The sequence below is a fragment of the Pteropus medius genome, unplaced genomic scaffold (genome assembly GCF_902729225.1).
Source record: "Pteropus medius unplaced genomic scaffold, Ma_sr-lr_union100, whole genome shotgun sequence".
In the NCBI taxonomy this organism is placed as follows: Eukaryota; Metazoa; Chordata; class Mammalia; order Chiroptera; family Pteropodidae; genus Pteropus; species Pteropus medius.
Window position 1 is genome coordinate 9,133,773 of NW_024352787.1, and position 23,560 is coordinate 9,157,332.

At 35.4% G+C, this 23,560-nt stretch overlaps 1 protein-coding gene across 2 annotated transcripts in view; it reads left to right on the top strand.

The window, feature by feature from the left end:
• MAGI2 (membrane associated guanylate kinase, WW and PDZ domain containing 2) overlaps positions 1-23,560 on the top strand; it is a 1,217,785-nt gene that overhangs the window by 1,049,404 nt on the left and 144,821 nt on the right. Inside the window, exons 11-13 of one of the 2 annotated variants that reach the window (XM_039849352.1) lie at positions 4,425-4,456; positions 11,096-11,285; positions 19,531-19,572. In XM_039849352.1, coding sequence (XP_039705286.1) covers positions 4,425-4,456; positions 11,096-11,285; positions 19,531-19,572 — 264 coding nt within the window. The remainder of the gene's footprint in view (positions 1-4,424; positions 4,457-11,095; positions 11,286-19,530; positions 19,573-23,560) is intronic. The other variant, XM_039849353.1, reaches the window with a different exon arrangement.

A 23,560-nucleotide genomic window follows, 5' to 3' on the forward strand; every position in this document is an offset into this window, starting at 1 on the left:
TACTTCAATGGAAGAAGAAACCACTTCACATTCTGCAAATGGGAGTTCAAAATATTAAATGGAGTAGAAAGGCATATTGAAAGACTTAGTTCTGTTTGGGGAAATTCCTTGAAATCTCAAAAAATTGCCTTGGTGTTATTTCAAATTGAAAATATCACAATGGGACTCTGATTAAATTGCTCTTCATTGTATTTTGATCCTTTATTCAAATTGGGGTGATTTTAAGAAAGTTCATCAACCTGTTGCCCTATGAAAGTAAATAATTTTTTTAAAAAAAGCTGTTATCAAACAAATGCACATTAGAAAGCAGCTCTCTTCACAGCTTCTGTAAATATATTGATATTCTTTCATTTTGGGTACCATGTGTCAGAAGAAGTAAGTTCTAAAAAGAGACATTCTGTGGAACATTTCTCTTGGGATAAGGCAATGGTACCAGCCATCAGGCAACTTGAAAATGGTCCTTTGTGACACTGTTAGCCACACAGAGTTCTTCATCACATTAGGTGAGACCTTAGTCAAGGCCACTGATGAATAGGCAATGAGCATAGTCCAATGATCTGTATAGCAAATGGAATGTCCTTAGTTTTCTCTAAAGCAAGATTCCTGACAATCGAACATTGCAGAGGCTGTAAGAAAAGGACATATTATATATGTTCTGGGGTTTTTACTGAATTGAATGGATATTACCTGCAGTAGATATTACTATTGTGTGTATTTTTTTAAGTGGTTGCCCAGGACATATAAAATGTTACTTATATGAGGTTTAGCAAATAAAAATACAAAATTTCCAGTTAAATTAATTTTATATAAACAACAAATAATTTTTTTAATGTAAGTACCTCCTATGTAATATACGTTTCATACAGTATACAGGACATAGTTATACTAAAAAATTATTCATTATTTATCTGAAATTTAAATTTAACTGGGTATATGATAGTTTATCTGGCCACCTTATTTCTATAGTTTATTAAAGATTATAATTAGTTGACATGTAGAATTTAAATTTCAACATGAAGTCAATGCTGTCTTCTCTCCCCTTCCATTTTCAAGTACGAGAATTTCTTATCTAAGCTATTTGCACTGTGTTTCTGTTTCTCTGTCCATCTCACTGCGCTTTTAGTTGCAGAATTTAAAATATACTTTAGTTTTACTGCCGGTTCTGAAAAAGATCGAGTTTAGAGACCTAATTCAGTTTTGTGTTATTTATTAAATGTGTCTAAATTTTCTTATTAGCTGCATCTAAATATTTCCATTTTACTTTTTCCTTTTATGTTCCTGTACTTTACGGTCTTCAACTTTTGTTGTCTTAAGAGTTAGGATTAATTAATATGTTTGCATTTGCACACATGCACACACCAGTAAATGATCAGCCTGGAAAACATGGGTCATTATAAAGAAATTTTAATCCCAAAAGGGAATTATATCATACCACTTTCTATAGAAGTAGGAGAAATAAAGGCCAAAAATAAACTAAAACGTAAAGGAATTGTTACTATTATTTTAAAGAAAAAGTTCTTTTTCTATGAACTTGGTTTTATAAAGAGGACCGTCAGCTCAGAAAGGCTTAAGAAAAAGGTATCTGTATCCCTGTTTCTATTTCCCTATGAAGCTGAGTGGTGAGCATCCCAAAAGTGATGGTCTCGGTGAACCAAGCCTATCTTGCTTCTGTAATCTATCTCCAACCAGAATGATCTCAGAAAAAGAAAAACCGCAGAAATAAAGATTTAAAAGGTTTTAATTTTGTTTTGGGGTTTTTAAATGTTAATTGAAATACACTAGGTTTCCTAGGGGAGCCATCCCAACATAAATTATTACACACTGATAATATATATATAATAGTTTGACCCACACTATTACAGTATTTCTGTAACTCTTCCAATGAAGTTGAGCAGAAAATTGGAGTTTAATCATGTAGAAAACTTGACCTTCTGGCTTAATCGGGCCAAACTGAGTATATCTAAAATAGATGTTTTCTATTCATCTTAATCTAAATGTTTATAGCATGATTGATAATTTGCCAAAGAAACACAAAGGGCCACATAAGTTATTTATATGTAAAGAAATCTATTCTGATACTATTTCTTACTACCTAAAATTACTTGCTTGGCAGCAAGCAGATTCTTTTTGACAATGACTCAGAAAGAGCAACTATTGCTTCAGAGACTGAAGCCTCTGCAGCACAACTCGGCATTAAAAATATTCCAGAAACTGACATAATGGGAGCGGCAAAGAAGTGCTCTCTTGCTAATAGTCTGAGGTTAGACTGAATGAAACAGCCATAAAATAATGGGAAGCCAAAGTGCGTATGATAAAAAGTGGTCAAATTAAACATCTTTCTCTCCTTGTCTGATTTTGACCAGTGTCTCTCTTAGCTCATTTTAGTTCTGCACCACGACTGCTGAGAAATCAGATTACACATGTTCCGTAGGAGGAATAATCATCTTTTAAGATACTATCCCATGTGGAGATGAGAGCTCCATAATAGAGAAACCATTTTCAGTATATCTGTATCAAAATCTAAGGAACTCCTGGCAAATGTTAAACAGTAAACACTCAAAATCTGTTTGGGCACTCCAGGAAGGTGACAACAGAAAGAAAGTAGAGGATATATTGAATGTTTTTGCATTATGAGAATGTATAAATGACACCTTTTCTTGAAGTGTTGCTGGCAATTCCATAAAACAGCTAATAAATTTTATCTTTCACAGAAAGTGATGGTTAATTCACCAATTAGGTTACAAATTTGTTTACTTTATAATTAGTGGTCAAATTGGTTTCATTGTCATTTTATAAAATGAGTCAAAAGAGATTAATATATATATTTATCTGTAATTTTTACTCTATTTCCAAAAAGGATATCATTAAATATTTATGAATGAATTAATCAACCCATACATTGAACAGAATTTTTTTCATTAGTTGTAAAGAGAGGTAAGAATGTACAGAGTATGTGAGAAAAAAGTGGGCTAATTCTACTAATCTCCTTAGGTAAGATGGTTATTACACTTGAGTTTTAAATTTAACTCTGAGTTGCAAGGAAAGCTGAGAAACATGGTGGATTATATATTTTCACTCTTCTCATAAAATGAAGCATTACTTCTTCACAACGGTGCATTGCGGTGCAATTATTGTCTATGCCATGCTGAGTTGGATAGTTTAAGCACCTAGATAATGGTGTGTCCAGATTTCTGTAGATATTTCATATAAATGGGTTATAATTTTCAAATAGTCCCACCTTGTACCATTCCCAGTTTTAAAGATAATAAATATAGTATATGACATATTTTCAGTATTTTTATTGGGTGTTTTATCAGATACCACCTAACATTACAATGAGTAAAACTGTTTAAAGAGGGAAGATACAATATAAAAAAAAAAGTAATTTGTTTTGTACACTGGATTATGTTTGGCTCACTAGGGCCAATATATGACAGCTCACCACCACCACCACTACCCATTATTTTTAAGTTTGTTTTTATTACTATGTTTTAAAATTGATACCATATGATAAAATAATAATAAAGGAAAAAAGAAAAGGGAATTAATCTGTTCTTTACTTTTAATTACTTTAATGGTCACTTGAATCACAGAGTCAGTCCAATTGTCATATTATTTGTGATAATAGAAAGGACTCAATAAGTTGGAAAAAACCTGTCTTTGATGATACATGATTCATTCAATTAACAAACATTTCAAGCTGCTTCTTTATGCAAAACATTGTGCTAACACTGATAATTAAATAAATTTCTGCTCTAGAGAAGATCTCAGTGGGAGAATATTCCCATAAAAGTTAGACTAGAATCGGATTCATAATATAGGTACATACATTATTTTTAAATGTAGGACTAATGAAGGCTTGTTGATTGGTTTTTTAACTACATAAAGCAGATACATAAAGCAGAATTACTTCTTATGGAATTGAATTCTTATATGAATACTAAGCAAAGATATTTACCTTTAAAAATGTAAACCTTTAAAAATCTAAATTCTATCTATAGTCTTCTCACCTCTCTCCCACCCTTTCTCCCTCCCCTCCTTTTTCTCCTCCTCCTCCCCATCCTCTTCCCCTCTCCTTATCCTCTCTTATTTTCCAGCTAAGGCTGCGCCACAGAAATTCCTAAGGATGACTCGATTTCAGTTCTTGTAAAGCGGCTGACCATTTGACACACAGTTACTCACCTACTCTGTGGCTCAGAATCCTCAGCTACCAAATAAGAAAATGTTCTTAGAACCATTAATATTGTTGCAATGAAATTATTTGGAATCCTTGAAGAAAACTATAAAGCCAGGCAGAAATTTTTGTGGTTATTATCGTTCGCTGTTAACTAATTTAAAGTGACTCACAATTATTTTTATATAATACAATTATAAATGGTGGGGGGTATGTTTTCAAAGTTCAAATATTGTTTTCTTTATTACAGGTTTCTTTTCTCCGTGGAAAACTCCAAAACCTGTAAGTTGGAATTCTTCTTCTTACTTTATTTCTAGTTATTATTGCAATCCCACTAAGCAAGAGTTGAACTGAATGACCTCAAAATCTGTTCCATCTTTGAGATAACATAATCCTCAAACAACAAATCCTCTGTGTCCCTTTGTCTTGAACTCATCTTACTTTGTTATAAAGGCAAGACTGTCTGTTTTTTAATATACTTACAAAATGTACATTAACACTATTCAGGATGGTGTACAGAAAATGCTTTAGAAATCTTTTTTTGCCCCTGTCAGAAATACTATAGTCTTTATAACAAACTTTTCTAAACTGCAGGAATTCCTGAAAACCGGTTAATGACCCTTTCGAGGCCTGTGTCTTAATACACTGAAAAACTGCCTGGGGAAGGTGCAGAAAGAAACAGTGAGCAAGTAAACTTTTGAGACAGCAGGCACCTGGAGGGAAAGTCATGCTTCCAGGGTTTTCATGGAAACCGAAAGGTATCCAATATCTGAGCTGGCATCAGAAGGAGCTTCCCATTGTTCCTCTTTTTTTTTTCCTCAGAAGAATGAATTACCCGAGCTGCCCCTGAAAGTCTCAATGAATAAGGAGACTCTTTTTGATATTTTTGCTTAAGAGCTTAGAATTTAAATTTATAATGTGGAATTTTTAGAAGCAAAGCAATTATAGGCCCAGAGGTCTTGATCTGCAGATTAAATCTGATCCATAATAAATTTAGCTCTGTATATATTTCTAATATATTTATATTTACATTTAATGTGTGTGTAAACATATGTGTATATATTTACAAATATACATACATGCATATGTGTGTGTGTATGTGTATATATATATATATATATATATATATATATATATATATATATATATATATATATATATATATATATATTACACACATTTTTTTTTTCTCCCACCAAACCCGACAATCACTCAAAGTGATGCTTCTGAATCTTCTTCAGCTACTGGTGACCTTTGCCATCACCTAACCTCTCTGGGTTTAGTTCCTTTATGAATCATCCTGTAATTTTGATGCCCACGTAGGAGGCTGATGGATTTTAATAATCTTCTTGTGAGTCAAAGCAAGGAGTGATCTTTATTTGCAATTAGATTGAAACTAGTAGTTGCCCAAGTCCCAAGAGCTGGGACTGGTTTTCCCAGATTCCATTTTATATGTGTTACAAGACACTACCCTGACTGGAATGTGAAAAACCCATGACTAAAAGGGAGCTGTAGCAAAGTGATTCAAGTTCAAAAAAACTCAAAGAATCACATCTTCCACCTACTTCTCTTTTTTTTTTTTCCTCTGACAGGAAGCAGTTCAGATGAAAGTGCCCCTAGTCTGGCCAGTGAGTAGGAAATTCTTGGGTTAATTTTATGCTTTTCTTATTTCTTTTACTGAGAGAATCTTCAACAGTTTGATTTTCTCATTTTAGAAATGAAGATAATATAATTTTGTATATGTACTTTTCCAGTATAATAATGGGCTTAGTTAAATAACATGCCTCAAAAATGGTTAGAAGTGTGAAAATAAGGTATTATTGAGCCCCATAATATGCCTGAGCTCCAGGTTTCTCTCAAAGAGATGAGCAAACCAGGAGGTGAAGATGAGGAAGTGATGGTGTCACTCATTTAGGATTTGGCTCATCTGGTCCACAGAGAATATTGGATGGGTAAACCAGACTGTTTGGGCTTAGTAAACCATTTAGTGATGATATGATTTTGAAAAGAGATATTTAAAATGAAATTTTTTTTATCTTGGCCAAAATCTAAATAATTCCTCCCTTTCACCACCCAAGTGAAATCTCTTCTCTGTGGTTATACACACCTTTATCTAATTTAACAAGAACCTTTCAACCTCATCATGGCGCTACAATTATGCAATTTTGTGATTTCCTTATATGTACCACATTTACACAAATTATGCCATTTGGCATAATTACAGCATTTGCTGTCATTAAAGTAATTACATCCATAGTCAATAATTCCAAAAAAGGTTTTATAGAACTCAATTTACAATTAATCCTGAACCCATATGCCCCTATAAAAGCTAAAGATTGAACTTCCAGGTAACAGGCTGAGTGAAGATAGGAGACTGTTGATTTAATGTCCTCCATGTAGTTATCAGAAACTCTTCAAACTAAGGACTGAAATGAGAGGCAATTTAAGGTACAGGCTCTGAAGGCATACTGTCTGGGTTCTAAATCTGCTTCTAGATCTGTGACCTTCAACTAGCTGCTTAAGCTTGCAGTAGCTCGAGTTCTACATCTGTGAAATGGGGACAATAATAATACCCCTCTCAACGGTTATTGTGAAGAGTCTATGATCCATGTAAGGTGCTTAAAACTGTGTGTCTACATGTTGAGCTCAAAAATATAAACTGTCATTCTAGAAAGCAGACCCATGTATAAACACTTAAATAATTAATCACTCTATGAAATGAACATAGTTTGCTAAACCATTCATTTAAACAAATATATAAATACATGCCCACAGCGTATGGATTTATGCACTGTCTCCTCTAAGAAGAAATGATGGCATCCTCAGTCAGGATAAGGAAATGTTATCCTGGGTGAGACCTCTACTCCTCCCGGCCCCATGTCACTTCCTGACCCTTTTCTGTCCTACTGATCCACATTCTAAGCTAATCCATGTCAAGATTGTCACTTCCCATTTAATAAGTAATACATTAATTATAGCAAGTTATTATCTCCATCTGGAAAGAGTCCAAGTTCATTCTTCAAGTACAGAATCAAGCCAAATGCCTCCGTCTCCTAGTCCTGCCCTAAAAATAGTGAGTTGGTGTGTTTACACTACCCCATCTTCTATAGATTAGAGTATTTCATGGGACTGTGGGAGGACTTGCCTTATTCACAAGCCATCTAGTCCCAGTTTGCACCTTAGAATCAGAAGATGGGGTTTAAAAAATTAACTGTTTATGTTAATTTACTATTTGATGCCTTGTTGTGGACTATATGTCCACTCTGTCCACTGATGTTTAAGTAATTGTCTGTTCATACAGTCCGGCATTCATTAATTCACCAAGGCCATCAGAGATACAAGCCTTCTCCTGGATATAGAAAATGTTTCCACTTTCCTTACTCTAGTAAGATGTTTATAAATATTGGCCTAGGTATGGATGCCACTGGGGACTGGATGAGGCCCTATCAGAAGACTTGTTGTGAGGTAAATGCCTGGCAGGTAGTACAACTCTAAACAGGTCACAGCCAGCAAGACACTAGGTGAAGCAAGTGAGGCCCTGGACATGGGCACAGGGACAGGATCAGAATCTAGGTGGTTCATGAAGGCTGAGAGGAAAAAGTAAGCACAGAGTCCCAGATGGAAAGCAAAATTCCAGAGACCAGGCTGTCTAAGAAAGAAGGGAGAGTCAACAGAGGGCACCCTTCAAAAGATGCAGTCAGATAATCTCCCAAGCCCGGTGAGCAGTGGGTAACCTCTGACCCCAAAACAGTGGCTGCTCCCTGATCTTCTGGGAGGGAGCTGACAAATAACTCAATTTGGGGCATAGTGGGGTGGGGCTCTGAGTCTAGTGTCTCAGTAATTTCATGGGCACAGTGATTTTCTGCTCTAGAGTCCTTTAAGAAACCCTGACAAAATGACTCAAGGGTTGATGAATGTCACAGTAAGATGCTGTGAATGTTTTACTAAGCATGAACTGGGCTCTTGACTAATTCCTCCATCTCTTTGCTAACAAAATTGTAGAATTTGTCAATCTGCCACAGAAATGTTCCCAAACAGTGCCGAAAGCATTATTTGTTCAGTAGTTTTAAGAATTTTTTTTTTTTCTAAATGCTAGTACTTCACCTGAAGCGTGTTTGCTCCAATGACTGTACGTGAACAACACATATACCATCAAAGCCTATGTGGGTTCTGGATAATCCTCAGTGGAAGAAGGGACAGAGAACAAGGCATTAGCGGAAGCCCTATGATGACAAATGTGACACATAGCTACTCAGACCATCTTTCCAATTTATGTACTTTTTAGAACTGAATATCTTATGTTTGGAAACAGAAGGGGAAAGTCACAGCCAGAAAGCTTCCACATGGTGCCTAAAGCCAAAGTGAAAAATAAAAAAAGAATATGTCTCTAGCCACAATTGTGGATCTTCCCATCATAGCCAAGAATGGATGACCAAAGGAACCCAGAGGGCTTCCTAGATAAAATTTGCTATCAAATTAATTATGAAGTGCATATCTAAAGATTTTTACTAAATGGAAGCAAAAGGCCCACTGAGCAGAAAATTAGCTAAAACTCTAAGCAAATTTACCAATTATTCCCCTCAATGTATTATTATGTAAAAAAGCATTTCTTTTTCTATGATTTTGACCCAGGGTCTGCTGCTGACAGCTGCTGGGCCTTTTTGTATTCCTAGAGATTATGTTCAATATTAGGGAATGGAACTCATCTAGGGGTTTTCATCTTTGTTAGCTATAGAACCTTTGTTCAGATGAAATCTTGGTCAGTTGCATATACAAAAAAACAAATGAAAATGAAGCCAGTTGTCTTAGTCCCTTCAGACTGCCACAACAAAATATTATAAACTGGGCGGCTTATAGGCAACAGAAATTTATTTCTCACAGTTCTGGAGGCTATGAAGTCCAAGATTAAGGCACTATCAGATTCAGTGTCTTATGAGAGCCTGCTTCCCCTATGGCCATTTTTTATCTGTAACCTGACCTGGCAGAAGGGACTAGGGAGTTCCCTAGGGTCTCCTTTATAAGAACACTCATTTCATTCAAGAGGGCCCCCCGCCTCATGGCCCAATCACTTACAAAGGCCCCACCTCTTAGTACCATCATTTTAGGTGATAGGATTTCAACATATGAATTTGGGGGAGGATACAAACATTTAGACCATAGCGCCAATCTTCAATGACCCATTTCTTTCCTAATTTGCTGGCTCACTCAACCCCTGCCACAGTCCAAGGCAGGTGAGGAGGTCACAGGGAACTTTGTGTTACACAGTGACTTGTACAGCACATGGCAGTTCACATCCTCTCCAGCTTTACAATATTTATCATCGATACATGAGAGCTGGCATCAAAGCTCTGACCAAAATATAGCTTGTATGAAAACAAAAACAGGACAGTGCAATAGAAGACAGAAAGTTATAATTATGCCAAGCTCAAAATAGTTTGTATCGAGTTGGTTTTAGGGAAAAAAAAAGTGATCATATTTTATTGATGGTTTCATTCATTCACTAAATTAACATTTTCCGAGTATTTATTATGTGTTGGCAATACAACAATGAGCAAAACTGCATCCCCTGCAGCCTCTGTCCCCAACATGATCTGTTTGAAGAGGCAGAGGTAGGCTTGTAATTACAGTGGGTGAGATAAGTGATGAGAGGGGTAGGTAGTGGGGGCTGTGGGTCCACCTAGGAGGGACATGTGAACAGATCAGGAATGGTCATCAAAAGCCTTCTAGAGGAGGAGAAATCTCTTGCGAATCTAGTAGTCAGGTAAAATCAGAAAGAAGATGGAAGAGTGAAAAATGGGTAAACTTTGCAGATAGAAGGAGAAATTAAGAAAGTATGCAAAGGTTCTGAGGCAGGAGAGAACCTGGTGGATCCTAGGGAATGAAAGAAGAAACCATCAGTGGTTATGAGAAAGATGAGCAGAGCCTGGGTCGTGAGGGGCCACCTATGTCCCAGGAGGGCGTTCGGCCTTTCTCCTGAGGACCATACTGACCCAATGCAGAATTTTAGGCAAGACAGAAACCTAATCTAATTTTGACACAAAGCAGGTTCATTCAAAGCAGAAGAGTAGAAGGTAAGTTTGAATGAAGAATCAGTTGATCATTGAATGATGATGTTGGTGGTGCCAAGAGGTGATCTCAGTGATCACCTCAGTGATCACCTCAGTGTTTATCAAGGTTTTCTCCTTGATAAACAAAGCTATAGTGAAGATCAAAGAAGATAATGTATGTGGAAGGGCGTGGTATATTGGCAAGTGTCCTATAGATCTTTAATATATTACGGTGGTAGCAACAGCAGCAGCAGTATTTTGGGGGGAAAAAACACCAGATCAACAGTAAATGAGGCTTCACAGAAGACTTTGAACATTTCATAAATCTCAGATGGTTATATTATTACCTGTAAACTGTAAGAGAAGTGATAGTAAGGAAAGGAAACTGTAAGTAGATTGTTGGGATAGGCATAGGTGTCAGATGAACACATGCAGACTACTTTACCTTCTGTTTCAGTAAAAATGGTGTAATGTATTGGAACCATATTAGAAAAGGCATAATACCATATATTTCTAAGCATTTACACATAAATTATCTTGAGATACATGTTATCTTTATTTTATAGGAAATAAAAATCAGACTCAGAGAGATTAAGTGATTTGCTGAAGATTACCAGCTACAGGCAACAGGGTGATATAAGTTTGCATTCAAAATTCAGGCATCACTTGTATTTATAACAGTCTGTTACTTTATTATATAGATATAGAATCTTTTTTCTCTCAAGTCTGTTATGCCAGGTTTTAAAATGTTTCATGGAAGAAAAGTCTATAGGGCAAGAAAGTCTCACTTAAAGGTGAGGGTTGTGGTATGTGACAAAGGAAATAGCGAGAAAGAATTTGTCAGTTATTTTCTCTCTTCTCTTTCCCTTTCCAGATAATGGACCGATGGGAGAACCAAGGCAGTCCTCAGACGAGTCTGTCTGCTCCGGCCATACCACAGAACCTGCCCTTCCCACCTGCCCTTCACAGGGGTTCCTTTCCTGACTCAACAGAGGCCTTTGACCCAAGAAAGCCTGACCCATATGAGCTCTACGAGAAATCTAGAGCCATTTATGAAAGTAGGCGTAAGTGAAAGCCACATAAGACAAGGGTACATTAATAATAACTGAAGCCCTGCCAGGAGTTATACTGAGACTGAAATGATCTGGTGTGAATTTATGTTCTGTGGTTTAAAAGTATCTCAAAAATAAAGCCAGCTGATCTAAACTTTTCTAAAAAAAAAAAAAAAAAAAAAATCTGTCAACTCTTTAAAAAGCTTACAGCTTTCAGTTTTAAATTTTATCTCCTACTTTTGTTCCCCCTAAGCCCCTGAGGAAAATCAGGAATGTATTTGGGAGGCGGGAGGGGGTGAAGGAGGTTGCTAGTTTGTCTGTCACCAAATAATAAGAAGAAATGTTTGAGATTTTTATATTTAATCTGATTTTGAGTTTGAAGCTTAGATTTTTTTTTAGAGCCTTGAATGCAAGCACTGAAGAATTAAGGGTCGTGAGTAAATGTTAGCCAAGTCCTTCCAAATCACGATTGTGAAAGTAATGGTTCCGAAACCAGCACAGGGCCAGGTGCCCATCATTTGTACCTGAAACTTCTGCTTCTCATTTAATGCAATAGGGCCCATTTGAAAGTTCAGTCGTAAAATTTAAAAAAATATCGTGTATGTACTTGTCATCCTATTTGAAGGTCCTCTAAAATTATTTCATTGCACTTTATAAATATTAGAAAACAAAAGTTTTTAATATTGCATATACATTCATTGTACCTATTTCCACCATCTAACAGGCCATCTCTTCCAAATGTTAGAGGACAAGGATCTGAATGGCATGAATGTATAATCTATGAAGGAAAGGCACAGTATAATAAGAACCTGAGTAAATGGATCAAGAAACCTAGCCTAGTAAGAATGATTTGGTCCCCAATGCTCCAGTTTCTGGTCTGCTGATTTTCTTTGATTCGGTGTTCCACCAGTGTCTTCTTCCCAACTTTATCATTTGAAACATGAATAGCGAGTTTTAAATTGTGTGTGATCTCAGAGGATCTCAAATCTGCTTACTCTTTGATGAGCTCAGGGGCTGAGAATTATGTACCCAGCTGGTAAAGGGAAAGGTAGTCATAATACCTTTTCCCTATCCTCTACAACTTTTTGTAAAAGTAATTTTGACTGATAAAATAGTTAGGACAGCAGGCCATTGAGAAATCATTTTCATCAAAATGAACCTCCCTTTCCCCTCTTTTTTATAAATAATTGACTATGTTAGGGCTACTGTATTACATTCTTCCTCTTCTGAAATGTCTTTAAAGAATTGTATAGTTATAATGCCTTTGCTGTGATAGAGTACAAATAAAGTAGTCTTTTTAGCTATATAATATAAGGTATGAATTCAGGATGTTAATGCTCATTAAATTGAAAAAAATGAAAAGATTTTAGCATAGTTCTTAATACCTTTTATGCTTCAATAATCATTGAATACTCTCAACACTGTGGGGAGATACCAAAAATGAGTAATATAACCTGCTCTTGGAAATTTAACTGGGAAATAAGAATAAGTGTAAAGAAATGGAGATCAAGATACAGTAGTAGTTCTAACACAGAAGGTGGAAACGCCTTGCGGGATTAAAATATCATCCCACATCTTCGGTTTATTTAGTTTTTTGGTTACATTTAGGGAGCATCAAGAGATGCTTCTTCCTGTTTTTGTCCCTGCATTAGTCATTTGCTTCCATCCTTTTGCAGTATCCTACTCAATGCAAGGCTTTATTATTCGGGACAAAGACAACGTTGTTATTTATTCTGCCTTCTCATTATGGTATCTGATATTGTTGTGCCTCAGTTTTTGAGCAGGAATTATGCATGACCTTCTTTTCAACCCTGAAAGAATTCTGATTTCTTTATCCAGCCGTTGCAATGCTGTTCTGCTCATTGCCTTTCCACTGCTCACCTGTAACAAACCAAGCAAACCAATCTCCCTTAACCTCCCCTAACTTTCTTGATCAGTCTTCCTCTGGGAGCATTTTATCCCTTTTGGCTCCTGAGCTGCACTAACAACAAACATCCTGACTCCCCAACCCAACCCCCTCTGCCCCCATCAGTGCCCTGAATGTGTCACTGTTGCCACCGCTCTAATTGTGCCCCTCTCCCTTTGTTTTCATCAGCGCTCTCTAATGTTTCTCAGGTCACAGTAATGTTTTCAGGGTCACGATTCTTAGGAAGCCAAAAGAGGGCAAGCTCATTTTCTTTCCCATTCTTTTCTATCATGTTATTTCATAACACTAAATGGAGTGTGAATGAAACACAAAAATCATGTCAAGGTAAGAAAGCTCTACCCTGAAGATTAAGAAAACCAAAAAAGCATGGTGCCACTTTCTCTGGTCTCTGGCTAGCTGATCAGTTCACTCTACTTGTGAACATGTAAGTATCTTGACAGAACAAAACAGCCCTTTGCCCTCCATACATTTCTGGTTTCCGAGTATAAAAAGTTCCATTCCCTCATTTAAAATTTCAGAGCAATACCAAAAAAAAAAAAAAAAAATTTTTTTTAATGATTGGGAGAAAGCTCAGACTATTTCTCATCATCTTTAAATACGTTTGTTTGTTTGTTTGTTCATTTGTTCATTTGTTTGTTTTTTAATGATCATGACATGTACGTATCCAAACAAAAGACCCATTTTCAAAATTCTGACTGTGAACCAGTCCTCTTCTGGCTGCCTTTTAATCACATGCATTATATTTTGGGGTTTGGTTCTATTTATTTTTGTGTCCCCGAACTACTTTTCTGAGAAAAAAAATCAGTGAGACAAGGGAAAGAATGGAGGGAAATCCTAACCAAAGCTGTCTACACCAAGCCCTCTGACATTTTCCCTGGCCCACAGTGATCTCATGGTATCCTCCCTTACAACCAGGTCTAAGGCTAAAGGGTTTTTTTTTTTTTTCATTCACATTCAAAACTGGGTTGCAGTGACCGAATAAAAGGATGTACCTCCACCCACAAGCGTCTGCTCTACAGAGCCACAGAATGTTTGTTATATCACGGCTGTCTAGAAGTATTTGGATTCAAGTCACCAGTCCCCTGCAAATGGTGAAAATTTATCAAATAATGTAAATGCTGCTATGCTTCATTTGGCTCATAATTAGATTATGCTGGCATTTTTTAATGTGCAGGCACAGGACATATTAACAAAGATGTATTCCTGGCAAAAAATATATAGTGATTTTAAACCAACTAAGACAACCATAGGGTACTGGAGCCAGGTGAAACAGAATATGATAGGTCCATGCTTATAGAGGAAAGCCAGGAACATGTCCTGTCTCCACGAGATCTTCTTACGATGAGGTGGAACTAAAGAAAGAGAAAGACGATTCTTCCACCCACAGGCAGAGCCATGCCTCTGATTTCAGAGCATCAGGCAGAGTGCCCAGAGATGGCACCTCTAGGCTCCACATCAATCAACAAGAATGAATGAAACACTCAATATGTGTCTAGAACTCTGTGGAGCGTTCCACAAGAGAAAAACTACAAGAAAGAATCTCTGCTCACATGAAGCTCACAGTGAAACTGGGGAAACATAGGAAAACGATTCCTGAGAAACTGCATTACACAACACAGCAAATAATATCAATATTTTAACACACAAAATTGCGCAGTAAATATAGACAACAGTTTCAATATAATTAGACAATTAGACTGATAATTTCTCGTTCCATGTGCAAAAATGATGTTTAACCCGGAGAATGTCTTGTGTTAAATATCTTTTAATTATCAAAAAATCTCATTAGTTCTTATTAGAGAACTCTGCAAAAAAACTTTTTTCTGATTAACTTAATTCCATATAAACTCAAAGCTTATATACATAAAAGAAGAATTATGCCCCCCAAAAATGCCAAAAGAAGTTTTAACCAATGGGATTTCTGGGTTTTCGTGTTAACTACTTAAGCATTGACCCTCTGTCATGACTAGCAATTCCCACAAAAAAGCAGAAATCTCCCTACCCCCTTCTCTAGTCAAGACTTTCAGATAAACATCACTTTTCTCTTTGTATAATAGCCTCTGTTAATGATTCTTGCTGCCCTTATTACTTGCATTTTTTAAAATTGAAAGCAAAAGGAAATACCATTGCTTTTTCTCTCAGAAAGGAAGTCCAGGGACACAATAATAAATAGAACCAAACCTAATTTTTTTCAATTGAAAGCAAAGGGAAATAAGCCATGCCATTTTTCACTTCTACATCCTCTGCCCTTTTCTCACTCATCTCATGAAAGAAGGATTTTAATTCTCTTTGCAATCAGAAGAGGAAGGGCTTGAATTTTCTGTTTGTATGCTAACATTCTGAGTATTATACTACGTATGCCATTTCCAACCTTGAAAAACAGCCTATTTTTAAAGGCCCTCACTGCTTTTCCCCTCCCATCTCTTCCTGCTATTCTTACTCTTTATGTGAATACATCATTGCTTCAACCACATATTTGTGATATGATAAGAAACTATTATAATGGCCTACTTTACCCATGAGACTACCTAAAGTGACTACACTTGAAAGTTTGCCTAGAATGGTCCTGCTCTGTGGCGTCCTGGCATAATTATTAATAGCTCACCCTTCACTCTCCTGGCTATCCTCATTTGAATGATAAATTATATGGCTTCCTTTTACCACATCTATTAAAGAAGTAGACATCATTACTGTCCAAGAAAAGCATATATCTAAATGTACAGGCAATAAATAAAATTTTTAATACATACTCAGATAATTTCTTTCAAATTAATTTATTTGGCAGACCTAATTTTTGCTTATACCTGTTTTGTCCCTAAGTTGAAGTTAAGACTTATATGGTGGATTGTCTTGGTAGACAAATTCTCAGTGAACTCTCTCCATACCCAGAAAATTATACACATGTACAAATCTAGAGCATGGCAAACTAAGTAGAAAAAATAGAGATCTAGGCTTCATGCGATGGAAGTACTATGTCATGAAGTTCTCATTCTTATCACAGAGAATAAGTCAGATTTAATAAATGTCTTCCTAACCCTAGAAAAAATTATAGTTACTTAATTACAGACAGATGGCTCCACTTTTTATTTCCAAGCAAGGCAGCACAAAGTGCTTCCCAAAGAAAATGAGTATGCTTCACTTTAACCTTACAAATAAAGTTTTGATCATACTAATGAAGTCGATTTAGGAATAAGGCCCTGTCCTGTTGCTTCGGTTTTCTTTAAGCCAGATTTATTCTACAGGTATGTCATATCATTCTAGCACAGAGGGCCATTTCTTGGGCATACTCCCCATTGCAGCCTCAGATGCTGGAGCAGACAAGCAAATGAAAACAGAAAGAGACGGAGAAGAACAATTCTTGTTTCTGAATCTTTTCCCTCACGTTTCTGTACCTTGGCGTGAACCCCAGTTGAATTATGACTGAAGTTGTCCAAACTTTTTTCTCTTCACAATGAACCTTGGTTATTATAAATAAATAATTTATGAGGTACAACATGCCCATACTCCCCTGCAGTAAGATATCATTCAGATGTAAGATCATAAAAATGTCAGAGATCCATATGGTGTAATGTGCCTTATAGTAGAACCTCTTTAGAATAAAAATTCCTCTGGAATGTCTTCAAAAGGAGCTCACACAATCAACTTTTCTTTCCAGAATTTAGAAAGTATTACCCTATAATAAGCAATGAGTACCGCGCCAAAGGTAGCAATCGAAAGTAACCACAGGCCATTAAAGAGGATAATGGAGGAGCAAGCTATTTTTTAGAACTATTCTTAACATGAAATTATAATTTATAGCCAGCCAAAAATGAACAATTGTGTTTTCCACGTCTATGGCTTTCATCCTGCTCTTTTGTTGTTCATTGCTTATTGTGAAATTCTTTTCTTGTTCAATATTACAATGCACATATAATTCATAGCTAATCACGAATGGGTGATTGTGTTTCTCAACTACTGGTTTTTCTGCTGCTCTTTCCTTGTTATTAGTGAGCAGGATTGTAGTTTGCTTTGTCTCCCATCCTAACAGCAGAATCACTTGGAAAGATGGGGTAGTATAAAAATACTACACACCATTGCACAGCACTGGAAACCAAATAGAAACTGATTGTGGGAGCCTCGTCACACAAGGTAGAGGCACAAGATGTATAGTGCTCAGAACCAGATCTCTGATTTCTGTGCAAGTGCCTCTGCACGAACCTACCTGTCTCCAGTCTCCTCTGCCTTTGTGATAATGCTCAGAATGGTCACACTGTAAATATCCAGAGATTTAAGAAAGGCTTTGATAAATTCATGGATGCCATAGCTGCAGGCAGCCATGAAGTGATCCTGAAAGGCCACCGGGACTTCCTAGGGACGCGTGTGAACACTGCTAGATCAAGCCCTGGCCTCATCTGCTCGGACATGCTGATGTCATTAGGCCATCAAGTGTCACCCACAAATGTCCTCTGGGGAATGATCTTATTTTAGTAAAATATTAAAATAAGATTATATGTAAATACTAAGACACTTTTACCAGTGACTTTAGCATGAGAATCAGAAAAGACTAGAAAAAATTTAATAACATAATCATTTAAAATGTCCTCAACTGTACTATGAAGGTTAATTTCCTGTGCCTTTTGCCCATGAGAAAATCGTTATTGCTATCTTTAGTATGATTTATGCTTTGGTTTGATCGGTGAAAAAGTTTTGCTTTTCAGCTGGAGTTTCTAATATATCACGTTATGTGTCACTTTACAGTTATAATATATTGATAAAGAAGATCAGTAAATCCAGTTAAACTGTCTTTGCCAAATTTAATATGTAGGTTTTAATTTGGAAATCTAACTTCAAAAATAGTATTTTGGGGTAGCTTTGTAAATAAGTATGATAGTATTTATATTTCTAACAGGTTTCTTTTAATAGAGAAAGTTACTATGCTATGAGCTAAGTAATAGATAGTAAAATAAAAATTAAGTTGGGGACACATTTTTCTCGTGTATTTTAGAAATTAGATCCAATCCACTAACTTATAAATTTATTTAATTCAGTAATTTAAAACTTAATTACTCCTGGAATCAGACAGGGGAAAATGGGGATGGGAGGGAGGGTGGGGGAGAGGTTGTGATAAGTAAACTCTTAAATCAGTACTTGATTGAAAGTTATTTGGTATGTCAAAGCATTTTGTTGGTAGCATAAGTTGACAATGTAACCCAAAGTACTTTCATGAATAAATATGAGACCATCAGGGCTGCAGTAAACTGAGTGTAATTGCTGGATGACAAGTAGGTCCTAGTGAAATTATGATAATATAAAATGCCAGTTTTGCAACTAATGGAAGTGTTTAGAGGTAGCAGTCCTCCAAACCTGATACAGCTTTCTCTTTCTGATGAAAGGCTATTTCTCAATTCATAAGCCTAGGCAGTCACACTAACATGGAGGTTGTTTTAAAAAATAACACTTCTACTAGAAAACTAATTTGCCTTTACTGTGAAAACACAGATTGCCTGGCAGGGATGATCATCCTGCCTGCGATGAGTGAGACTAGCTGTGAGGGGTACAGCAGGCAACACATGTCAGACACAGAAGGCCTGCAATCTTACACCTCAACATCGCCCTCAGGAGGCTTCTATTTTCATTTTCATTGTTGAATAGTGTAGAACTCTTTATTTGAAACAAATAAAGCTCAATTAGAAAGTAATTATAATTTGGTTTTATTTTAATTCTTTAAATTTAATGATAAAATACCCATTTTTTCAAAATGCTTCACATTCACAAATTTTTATGTTACATGTAGCATAGATTACATCACAATTCTCATGAAAGATTTCTATTGCGAAAATAAACCAATTTAACTCAACTACTTATACATAACTTTAACTATCTAAAGCAAATATCAAAATATTTGGACTGGTATACATAAATCAACACAACTATTGATTGAATTTTCTACTTTTCATTACAATATTTGATGACAGATATTATAGCATGATTTTAAAAGACCTGTATTTACTGTGTGTATATTTCGGGTTCTGGATTGACTTGAATTTCAAAAAAGCATTCTAATAATGAGAATCAACGGTTAATATTTGGAAATGGTGATCTTTTTTCCATTTTGATCTAAAGGAATTCAGATTTTTCTACTTTACATGCATGTGAAATACATTTACAGACATGTTCATATACATAAAATAGTAAATCTGTCTGCTAACTTCCACAGATTTTAGAGAAAAAAAATCACCAAACATGAACACAAATTGGGGGTGAGTTATAATAGCAACAAAAAGAAAGTAAAGATGAATTTTAAAATGCCATAAATGAATTTCAACTTTAATTCCCCATTTTCCCATCCAGAACAAGTGCCACCAAGGACCAGTTTTCGAACGGATTCCTCTGGCAAGTATTCTTCAGTATTCACAGTCCTCTGAATGATGTCTTCCATTTTGTGTAACAAATCATTCTTCTGAGTATTATCAGTTTATTAGCATGTAATCACTGTGCTAATTTTATTCACTCACATAAGCAAATATTTAAGATAGAAAGCAAGTCTCATCAAGGCGGGCCTAAATGGCTGCCAAGGAAACAAATAAAAGACAAAAGAAACATTTATTAATTTTAATAAATTTATTAATTTTAAAATTTTTTAATTAAATGTATTTTTAAAAATAATTTTTAAAAATTAGTATTTTTTTCATAAAATGCTTTAGTAAAAGACTAGATTAAAAACTAGTTGACAAAGCCACTGGACTGGCTAGATTCATTCTGTCCAATACAGTACCTTCTAGCCACATGGGCACATGGCTAGATTCATTCTGTCCAATACAGTACCTTCTAGCCACATGGCTACTGGGCACTTGAAATGTAGCTACTCTGAATTTGGATGTGCTATAAGATGTGTTTAAAATCCACACCAGACTTCAAAGACAGTATCACCAACCCCCCCCAAAAAAAACATGCAGAAATGTATATCTTGGTAATTATTTTTAGTAATGCTAAATAATATTTTAAATATGTTAGATTCAAAATATATTATTAAAATTGATTGTACCTGTTTGTGCTTTTGAAAATGTGGCTACTATAAAATTTTAAATTACTCATGTTTCTTACATTTTGTTTATATTGGACAGACCTGGGCTAGATATATATAAATAAGCTAGAGTATCTCAAGAGATTTGCAATTTAGACATTTCCAAAGAACTTATTAGAAATTTTGCTAATATTGAATGAAATTATTTTCATATCAGTTAAATGCTATGTCAATTTAAGTTTTTAAACTATGCCAATTATAAAATGCTATGTTTCAATAGTTTTTAAGTTAGAGTAGAATATTATAATTTCAAGTTTGAGAACTATTAGTAATAATCAATTAATTTACTTAAAAGGAAAACAATTTTTTTGACCTAACCATTCTGTAAAATACTTAACATTTAGGCTAAAATATTTAATGTTATTACAGAAATGAAAGAGGAAAAGGAAGATTCAGATTTTTTACTCTTAGGAAGTGCTTAGAACAGCTGATTAGACCACTGGATTGAAAGCCAGAACACTGAAACAATTGCAGAAAAGAGCGTTTCATAATAATAGTATTATTTCAAGTCTGTACGCTCACAGCACACATCTCTAGAGTGTTTGCATGATGACAGCTCATTATCCATCTCAGCATGTTCTAACATCCCTTGGAGAATATATGTGCTTGAGAGCATTTCATTCTGTAAGTTTCCACGTCATTTTTTGGATATGTAGGAAATATGGAAGATATTGCTTAGCATTGTATCCTCAAATAATGTCTAAAGTATTTGTTTATAGCAGTCTAAAATTTGTTAAAGCATGATTATTCTTATATCCTGACTGTAAAATACTTATAATTTTAAAGAATATCTTATGCCTAGAGGGAAAATGAGACCTAATAATAATTACAGTTGCAAAATGAAAATAGGACTTAATATGAAATTCTAAATCTCATCTTACTGGCAATGGTAAGCACATTTCTTGAAAATTTCTCCTTCTGAAAGTATTTTATTTAAAAACAAAAGAAAAAAAAGAACCACCTGACAGCTTAGATTACCTTGATATATGTACAAAATACTATTTTCACTTTTCAAAAAATATACATTACTTAAAAGAGAAAGTTACAATATAGTTTGAATATATTATACTACTATGCAATCCAGAGTTTCAAGAAAAGCACCAATCCAAATATTTTGTTAAATGTACACACAAGTTATCAAAATATTCTGGAAAATCATTACTGCATCCAAAATAAATAGATCTCCTAAGCTACTTCTCACATTTAATTTTGCCTTAGGTACAGAGGCAAAATTAATAGTAGGAAGTCCGAAATAATATAATTATGAAGCCAAGTGATAACTCCATAGTATAATAATGCTGTGGCTTATCGGATCTACTAGATTGATATCTTAAAACAATTCAAGAAACATTAATTTAGCAACTCCTACAGAGTGTGCATAATGGAATACTATAGACAAAGATAATTATGCCATCATAAAGAAAGAAAGTTAGCAAGAAACAATGACTCCATAGCCAGGACCTTTGAATGAACAGCTTCACCCAAAGACAAGAGCCAGAGTAAGTAGTATCAAGAAAACCAAGAGTAGAAATCTCATTCAAAAGGAGACCTTTCCTTATTTAGAAACAAAAGAAATCAGGAGTCATAAGCACCCATCAACAGTATCAAATGAGGCACCAAAACCAACCAGAATGAGGAAAGAGAAAATGGCCATTTGATTTGGTCATTAGGATGTCATCAATGATTTTAGAGGAGCAATTCAGTAATGCCAAGAGAGCAGAAACCCGGCTGGGAGGAGTAAGTCAGATGAGAGAGTGAAGATAAGGAAAGAAAGCTCCACTAAGGACTACTCTTCCAAGAAAGAAATGGAGGAGTAAGTGAAGGGGAAATCTGAGTTTATTTGAAGGCTGGGAGAAAGGACCAAATTAAGTGGGAGATGGCTTCTACTATGGCTAAAATGAGTCTGACCAAATTCACATTACCAAAGGCATAAAGGAAAAAAATAAAGAGAAAGGGAACATGTGATAGCCACTTATCTGGTAATGTTAGATTCTAGCAATAGAAACTATTTAATTCCTGATCCCTTCCTCATACTATCTTTCCTAGATCTCTTTACAAAGAACAGCCAAAAAAATTAATGCTCTTTCCAGCATGAAAAATTGAATGAATTCATTCTCTGTGCCAAACTGATAATAAGCTCATGGTACTTATGTTTTAATTAAAACATGAAAGGGGATTTAAGTACCAAAATTTAATTGACATGTTTACAACAGCATCCCATGCGCCATATTAATCCATAAAAATGCTGGTTTTTGCATTTTCAAAGTTTGAATCATTCATAAAATTAATCAGTCTGTTCAGTCACCCATCTTTTTCCCTAAAACTGTGTACGAGATATATCTCAAAATCTAGACCAAGTATACATATAATGTGAAGACTTCCTGCAATCTTAGTGTAAAATTTGAATCAGCTTTGAAATTCTATTTTTTTTTTTGTTATGAGGGAGGTTGTCCTGATACCTGGATGTGGCCACGATTTGCTACTTTTAAACCTGTTAAGGTTTTCAGTATTAATGGGAGTCCAGGATAAATCAGGATTTATAAATACCATCTGGTAGCTTGCCACAGTGATCATGTAAAATCCCATCTTGGATGAGTATCTTAAGATGCTTTATTTCACAATGCCTAAGGCTCCTGGGACCCAGCTTCAAAGGAAGAAACAATACTGCCCATGACTGGCCATTGAACACTAATGTCCAAAAAGTGTTCTGTCTCCCTTCAGTCCATTTTTTCACAACCACTGCTTCTTCTTGAGTTGCACCAAGAAAAACTTGAAAGTAATTCTGACAGTTCTGAAAAAAGGGCTAAGGTAAAAGAAAGGTTAAAAAAAAGATCACAGAAAGAGAATAAACAAGAAAGCAGAGGATAGAAAAAGAATGTTGGTTGGGAGTATGGTTGAGCGACATCTAAAGTGATGTCCCACTATGTGTCCACCAGACCCCTTCATTTAACAACTTTACAGATGTATGGTTTGCAAACCAACGGGAGAGAGGGGTAGCAATAGTTAGTTATATTCTGTCACAATAGGGTGAAGAGTTTGGCCCTTGGATTTCTTCCCTTTAAGTTCTCGAATTAACAGAAGACATAAAATGCAATGCAATCATTTTAAATGTGTCATTGGGCCAGAAAAGCAGCTGAAAGAAAGTATCAGAAACATTTTTCAAGAAAGCTACAAAGCAGGAAAGAAAAAGAATAATGTCTCTCAGTTTTGTGCATATAATTGTAGTTATTTTCTAAAGCCAGACTCAAAGGGTGGGGTAGTGGATAAACCAAGGAAAAATTATCTTTCTAAAAGCTC